Raw genomic sequence first — 8425 nt, forward strand, 5'->3', positions numbered from 1 at the left:
AAGAAGAAGAAGAAGAAGAAGAAGAAGAAGAAGAAGAAGAAGAAGAAGAAGAAGAAGAAGAAGAAGAAGAAGAAAGGAGGATGGGGAGGAGGAGAAGGAAAAGAAGAAGAGGAGGAGGAGAAGAGGAAGAGAAGAGGTGGGAAAGGAGGAAGAAGAGAAGGGGGAGAGGAGGAGGAGGAGGAGGAAGAAGAAAGAATTAGTAGAGCCCAAGATTAATCTATCTTTTCAAAGGTTTTCTAATTTGCCTATACTATAGGTGTGGTTTCTGTTGTGGCCCCCATAGACTCACAGGGAGTGGCACTATTAGGAGGTATGGCATTGTTGGAGTGGGTGTGGCTTTTGGAGGAAGTGTGTCACTGGGGGCTGGCTTTGAGGTTTAAGATGCTCAAGCCAGGCCCAGTGTCTCACTCTCTCTTCCTGCTGCCTGTGGATCCAGATGTAGAACTCTCAGCTAACTCTACAGCACCATGTCTGCCTGCATGCCACCATGCTTCCAGTCATGACAATAATGAACTAGAGCTCTGAAAAGCAGCCTAAATTGAATGTTTTCCTTTGTAAGAGTTGCCATGGTAATGGTGTCCTTTCACAGCAATGAAACCCTCACTAAGACAGTGACCTTACCTATTTTAAGAATAGCATTTAAGGAGGATGGAGGGATAGCTCTTACAGGGGACCCAGGCTCAGTTCCTAGCACCCACATGGAGGCTCGTAACCATTTGTAACTCCAGGTCCAGGGGACCCAACACTATCTGAGGGTGCTAAGCACATACATGGAGCACATATGATAAACTAGGCTGCCTCAATCTTGGGCTTTGAAACCATCTTATAAGAAACTCAAACTAGGTCATCCCTGCTTATGATCAATCTGTTTTTCAAAGATTAAGTTATGCCCAATCTGTAACCTTAACTACAGATGCTTCTGTACTGCCTCTTCCAGGAAATGGCAACCATACCTTTGTTTCAGGAGGTTATGACCAACTTTGTTTTATGTTCTGCTTCTGTAACCCAGCCCCCTCCCTCCCAATTTGGAAACTCCCTTACTCCTAAATTATAAGAATCTTATCTTCCCGATGTCCAGCACTGATCTAAAGCCTGCCTTAGTAGGATGCAGCCCTTGTACACAAATAAATCTGGCTATAATGTAATAATAAGATAAAACAAGATATTATCTATCCCAGAGGTCCTGTGTTTCCTCTGGCTATCCCACCACCATGCAGGAGGAAACCATCTTGGCTTTCTCATGAACACTATATTGCCAATTTTGTATAGTTTTGAATTATCTAGAAATGGTTTAATGTAGAAGTTCTCATAATGTGGTCTGGAGAGAGAGGATCAAGCTTTAGATCCTTTCCAGGTTAAAACTATTTATACAATAAATAAAAAATTACAATTATCCTTCTCTGTTCTCCATAGTCCTGATTTTCTACAGGACACTTAGGGAAAATGTGTGGCTTAATGAATCACTATTTTGTTTTGTTCGTTTTCTTTTTCTGCTGTTTTTCTTTTGGGCTTGGAGATCCAACCCAGGGCCTCGTGGTCATGAAGGACATTCACCACCAAGCCACACCTCAGCTCAAAGTCAATGTTTTCCAAATGACCAAAGTATGATGTTTCAAGATCACTTTGATGAAAGATCCGTTCAAAATGCAAGACAGACTGAAGAGCTCAGTGGAGCAGAGTGACCAGCTCCACCGGGATCTTCTCAGATTCTCCAATGCAGCTGAGCTTTGTGGAACCGGCAACTGTTGACTCTTGTGCAGTAACAGAACAGAGTATTCTCACAGTATGCAAAGAAACAGTGTGCAGAAGGCAACTTCCTTTCCTTTCTGTCTTCATATCTGTGGCCAGAGTTCCTTCATAGTTCCACCCAAACAATAGAGTATAGCAGGTTGAACACAGAAATACGTCTGACAATTACTTATGGTGTGTGTGTGTGTGTGTGTGTGGTGTCTGTGTGTGTGGTGTCTGTGTGTGCATACCTGAGTATATGTAGTGCCTTTACTTAGAGATCAGAAGAGGCATCAGAGCCCCGGAACTGGAGTTACAGATGGTTGTAAACTGCCATATGGGTGCTGGAAACTGAACTTGGGTCCTCTGTAAGAACAGCAAATGCTCTTAATTGCTGAGCCATCTCTCCAGCTCTGAGAATTTAAACATCTTCTAGACATTAAAGGGATTTGCAAAAATACAAAAATTATAGTTTCTTGCTCTTTTTTTGGAGAGTGGTTACTTATTTTTATTTATTTTAAGAAAATATTTTCTGCGGCTGGAGAGATAGCTTGGCCACTAAAGTGCTATCTGCTCTTCCAGCGGTCCTTAGTTTAATTCCCAACAACCACGTGGTGGCTCATAACCATCTATATTGGGATCTGATGCCCTCTTCTGGCATATAAGTGTACATGCATATAGAGCACTCATACATTAAATGAATAAGTAAATAAAAATCTTTTAAAAAATTAAAAAAATTTTCTTATTAGAATATGTGATTTAAGCTAATCTTTACTGTTATTATTAGCCAACACATATTTTTAATTTTTCAATTTTAATATCGAATATTGGGAATGTCTGTACATATGGCTTCTTAGTTTCTCAATCTCGGCACAAATGACATTTGGGAGTGGGTGATTCTTTTTTGCAAAGGCTGTGCATTGCAATTTCTCTACTAGACGGTAACAACTGTGTCCTCTACACCAATCTGTCATTCTAGACTGTCTTTAGTTATTGCTCCATGGCTCCTACAGGCAGAATATCCCCCAGGTAAGAACCTCTGATTGACAGACATCTGTTGACTGTTTTGGTACAACCCATGTTAAGGAGAGGTACTCAGAATCTTCATGACCTTTCATGAATCCTGGAATGAAGAAGTCTGATATATTATTCCACGTTACTCTCAGCACAGTTATGGGATTTATGCAGACAATGCCTGTAGCTGCACTCCATGTGTCTTCAAGGTTGAAGAGCAATCTCTTCAGTAAATAGGCAGCGGCATGACAACCTATGTGCAGTTAAATGGCCATCCAGTGATGACTATATGTGTATCTGCATCCCACTGGACAAACAGTGATGGCCGCATTACATCTCCATCCCGCTGCAACAGACCTGTGGTTTGTTGAGAATATTCACCACCATTCACAAAGGTGACATGGGTGGTCCTGATGCACATCTGTTATATAGGTGTTAGTGTGTTCCAGGGGCGTGTGCCCAGGGATGGATCCATGTTTCTAGGTCGCAAACTATGTTTCAACTCTGTAATCTTAAACATCAATCTGTTGGGATGTAGGGAAGCTTGTCCTATATCTTGAAGATGGAAAAAAAGATCATGGGGCTCCCTGTTTCCTCTTTGCTCTCTTCACTCCCTGGTTTGCCCCACTGCTCGCTCCTGCAGGCATCTGCTGCCTCAGCAAGGAGGCAGAATTGACTGTAGACTGGATAAACCTTTCTTCTTCCTAAGTTAATTGTCTCAAGTGTTTTATTATAGTGATGGACAATTGATGAGCACGCACACATACACACACAAGATTAAGGTAGGTCACTGGCTAAAATAATTTATTTGAAATCATTCAGTCTAAATTCAGAAAATTTTCTAGAAATGCTTGAGAATCCTTTTGAGGGTTGTGGCTGTAGCTGGGAGGTGAGTATATAAAGTATATAATTATATAATTTGGAGTTGGCTTGCTCAGTTCTAAAATAGATAGCACGCTTGTAGGTAGACCGTCTACCGAGTTGTTGTTTATGTAGCAAGGTCAAACTTACCGGTGTCCATTTCTGTCCCTTTTCCAAGATCATGAAATGTGTGTTGTCCCTTAAGGTCTGAAAGAACTCCTCCGTGTCCACCACAGTACCATCCTCCTCCAGCACCAACGTGACCAGGCCAGTTGTGATGACCAGGACATCCAGAGTCTAGGTTTGCAAGGGAGCACAGGAACAGGATGAAGGGAACGGGGTGATGTTTATGTTAAGGTTTCAGGGGCCTGGCTGGCTGGGATAAAGCTATACTGGTGAAGAAACCCATTGACAGGTATCTGTGACTTAATCTTCATTCAGAAGAACAGACTAAGGTTTTGAATGAGCGCTCCCCTCCTAGGGAATGAGATGAGTGGTCTAGTGCGTGCTTACAGTTGCTACCATTGCCTGTTACATAGAGGAATAAGCAGACGGTCTCCTACACCTTGTACTTTAAGCACAGGGACTCATGCAACCACCTCAGCCTCTCGCTTCAGAGGCTGCACGCTGCATGCCCATGTCTCATTTCTGTAGGAATCTGAGTTATGCTTCTCTGAGACTCTGTGAGTTTTTCCTTCCATGGTGGCTGAGAACCCTGTTTTAGCTTGAGGACCAGCTATCCTGGTCAGATCTCCCAGGTCATAGTCTCCCTTGTCAACGAAGGACAGTTACATTTTCACTGATGGATGCTTTTAAGGTATTCACTTCTGGACCCCAGTCTTCCATGATGCAGAGACATAGCCACTTTGAGGACTTAGACCTGTTCTTCACCTGCCTGTTAAGTCTCCTCCCAAGGCCCTGAAGCCTACAAATGGACTGATGAGTCTGATACGCTGTCTTTCTTTTCTTCTTCCCTCCTCCCACCTTCCCTCTCTTTCTTCCCTTCCTCCCTCCCTTTCTTCCTCTTTTCCTCCCTTCCTCCCTCCTTTCCACCTTCCCTCTCTTCCTCCCTTCCATCCTCTCTCTCTTTCTCCCTCCTTCCCTCTCTCCATCCCTCCCCCCCCCCACCTCCCGCCTTTGAGACAAGCTCTCTTTGTAGCCCTGGCTGCCCTGCAACTTGCTCTGTAGACCAGGCTGGCCTTGAACTCAGAGATTCACCTGCATTTGCCACCTGAGTGCTGGGATTAAAAGCAAGTGCCACTACTCAGCTGATAAGTTCTCTTCTAAGGTTTGAGTCTTATCACTGGCTTAGCATCCCAGGCCTGGATTCTGAGCTAACAAAGGGTACCTGAGGCTGTGACCACAGTACCTTGCTGATAAGTTCCTGCAGGCTGCTGGCCATCACCCCACGCCGGCTGCTTCGGTCATGGTTTGAAACTCGAAAAGGGCGAGCTGGATGTATGAGGGGTGTCAGCAAGACCTTCTTAGTCTGCAATCCCATGAATGTCAGGGGCCTATGAAGGAGGCACAGAGGAGAACCATTTTTTCAGACAAGGGTTTGGTTTCTGCTACATCAACCCCTAGACAGAGTTTCTCTTCATAACAGCCCTGGCTGTCCTGAAACTTGCTCTGAAGACCAGGTTGGCTTCAAACTCATAGAGATCTGTGTGCCTCTGTCTCCTGAGTGCTGGGATTAAAGGCGTGTGCTACCACCCCCGGGATTTTTAAGAGGTTTGAGACACACACAAATAATGCAATTTTAATATTTGCATCTAAAAGAAAGAAGCGGGCTGGAGAGATGGCTCAGTGGTTAAGAGCATTGACTGCACTTCCAGAGGTCCTGAGTTCAAATCCCAGCAACCACATGGTGGCTCACAACTATCTGTAATGAGATCTGATGCCCTCTTCTGGTGTGTCTGAAGACAGCAACAGTGTATTCATATATAATAAATAAATAAATCTTAAAAAAAAAGAAAGAAGCATGTCACTTAGGAATTACTAAGTGTTACATCTATCCATACCTCCAAAGGGCAAGCTAGTAACTGATTAGCTCAGCACATCCAGGGGCTGCCCTCTGTTTGGTCCTCAGCCCTTTTCCAAACTATATTCATCAAATGTTGATTCAAAACATTTTAGATTTATTTATTTTATGCATATGAATATTTTGTCTGAATGCATATACGTACCGCATGTGTTCCTGGTACCTGTGGAGTTTAGAGGAGAACAAGGAATCCCCTGGAACTGGAGTTACAAATGGCTGTGAGCCACTATATGGGTCCTGAGACTAGAACCTGGGTCCTTTGAAAGAACAACATGTGCTATCAACCTCCGAGCCAGCTCTCTAGCCCCCAGTTATATTATTTTTATGCATTTCTGCATGTACATGGTGTGTACATGTAGGTACAGATGCCACATGCGTGAGCGGCAGTCAGAGGACCAGTTTGTGGGGAATGGTCCTCACATTTTACTTTTATGTGGGTTTGGGGGATCAAATACAGGTTTTGAGTCTTGTGACTCAAGAGCCTTTACCCACTGAGCCACCTTAGCAGCCCACTGGGTGGGTCTTAAACCTAAAACTGTAAAATTATGATTTCTAGTGACTACAAAGTAGCTAAGCCAGTTTAGAGAGTCGATTTATACAGACAGACATATAGGTGCATATTTGTACAATACTGGCGCAGAACTAATTTAAAAGCCAAATACGGCTCAATGTATTAGTCAATTTGGGTTTTTTGTTTGTTTTAGTTTTAGTGTGGGGTTATAATTCAGGGTTCTGGGCCTGCTAGACCAGTACTCTGCTGCTGGGCTCATTCCCAACCAAGGTTTTGAGATCAGCCTAGAAGGGTATTTGAGTATGGTTAAAAATCTGTAACACATGTAACAAAAAGTTAGTTATAACAAGTAATTCATAAGTTAAAGCCATTCTAGACAACACATGACATAAACTGACCAAAGAAACAGGTTTCTAAAGACACTTTTAAATTGGGATATACAATTTCTGTCCTGTCTTAAAACCACACTTTAAAAGATAGAATTTAAAACAATGTTTCTTTACTGAGGTATTAAAATTATACCTCTATGTATCTATATGCAAAAACTTTTCTTGTTGACAACCAAACTTTGTAACATGAGAATAACTGACTTGATATGGATTTTACACTGTTACAACTTGGTTTTTTTGCCTTCTAAAAATTTTGGAAGTGTACAACATTAAAGAGGTTAAAAATCACTGGCTCTTGGAATTCATCACACCCAATCCCCACCCCCTTTCAATTTGCCTGAGCTCTTGCAAGGCACCAACAGAGCCGATAAGAGTTCTTTCAGCCAATGTCAGGAAAGTTCCTAGTATCTTTATAAAATATGTTTATAGGTTAAAAAGTTTTATTTTGCTACTAAAAGTGCTTCAGTGCAAAACTAATTTTTAAGGCTCAAATTGAACAGGAATTGATAGTCAATAACCTTGTAAATGATCAAATCCCTTAAACATGTTAAAAAAATACATTCAAAGTCAGGCTAAAAACTGATGATGCAGTTAATTATAAGATTAAAGCTTTATCTATTCTCCTATTTGATGTTTGCAAGGTACAGCTTAAAACAGATAACTAAAAACAGACAAAGACTATTGAACTCAGATATACTAGGTAAATACTGGCCCTCAAACTTCAGAGATCAGGTTAGTATAACATTTAATATGTTTAAACTTACCATGACAGACAGAGACTCCCAAATCCTGACAGTGACCCCAACCCCTGCCCCTGAGGTCTCCACGAAGATATGGGCACAAAAGGCACTACCTGGAGTGTGGTACAATAACCACTGGGGATAACTGCTCCAATGTCTTGCCTGCTGCTAGGGCCTGGCCTGAACTGTGAACAGAGGACACTCGAGAATTGATTGCTACATGTAGCCAAGCCAAGGTGAGGTCAGTCTGTCCCATGCTCCTCTTCCACAGGAAAAAGTCTCTTCATCTTCTGGGCCTGATTGGCCAAAGTCTGCCTCTGTCCTTGGTGCCATAAAGATGTAGGAGCCTGGGACAACTGTCTGGGTAATAAAATATGGACTAGTTTCTGGAATTTTAATTTATCCTTTTTCAGGTCTCTGATTAAATTGGCAGCTATGCTACTGTAGCTTGACAGCTAGAGAACAACAGACAACTAGCTCCTTACCTCAAGGTAATCCATGACTGGGTTAATTAGTCAGTTTATTAATTAATTAAAACTACTAATCTCATCCCAGCACTTGGGAAGTAGAGGCAGGTGGATTTCTGAGTTCGAGGCCAGCCTGGTCTACAGAGTGAGTTCTAGGACAGTCAGGGCTACACAGAGAAACCCTGTCTCGAAAAACCAAAAAACAAAACAAAACAAAACAAAACAAAACAAAACAAAACAAAACAAAAACCCTACTAATCTCAGGCTGGTGAGATGGCTCAGTGGTTAAGAGCACTGACTCCTCTTCTGGAGGTCCTGAGTTCAATTCCCAGCAACCACATGGTGGCTCACAACCATCTGTAATGGGATCTGATGCTCTTTTCTGGCATGTCTCAAGACAGCTACAGTGCACTTATATATAATAAATAAACCGCGGGGCCAGAGTGAATGGGGCTGGAGTGAGAAGAAAAAGGGAAGGAAGAAAACAAAACAACCCCACTAATCTCTTATTAAGAAGGACAAACAGAGCCGGGCAGTGGTGGCGCACGCCTTTAATCCCAGCACTTGGGAGGCAGAGGCAGGCGGATTTCTGAGTTGGAGGCCAGCCTGGTCTACAGAGTGAGTTCTAGGACAGCCCGGGCTATACAGAGAAACCCTGTCTCGAAAAACCAAAA

The 8425-nt window shown here is 42.7% G+C and overlaps 1 protein-coding gene across 1 annotated transcript in view; it reads right to left on the reverse strand.

Moving 5' to 3' along the window:
- Positions 1-8425, reverse strand: part of Cidea (cell death inducing DFFA like effector a) — a 24882-nt gene that overhangs the window by 4296 nt on the left and 12161 nt on the right. Inside the window, exons 2-3 of the mRNA XM_028774313.1 lie at positions 4973-5117; positions 3754-3900 (exon numbers count right to left, since the gene is read on the reverse strand). Coding sequence (XP_028630146.1) covers positions 3754-3900; positions 4973-5117 — 292 coding nt within the window. The remainder of the gene's footprint in view (positions 1-3753; positions 3901-4972; positions 5118-8425) is intronic.

This window comes from Grammomys surdaster, unplaced genomic scaffold (assembly GCF_004785775.1).
Source record: "Grammomys surdaster isolate TR1022 unplaced genomic scaffold, NIH_TR_1.0 239, whole genome shotgun sequence".
NCBI classification, from domain to species: domain Eukaryota; kingdom Metazoa; phylum Chordata; class Mammalia; order Rodentia; family Muridae; genus Grammomys; species Grammomys surdaster.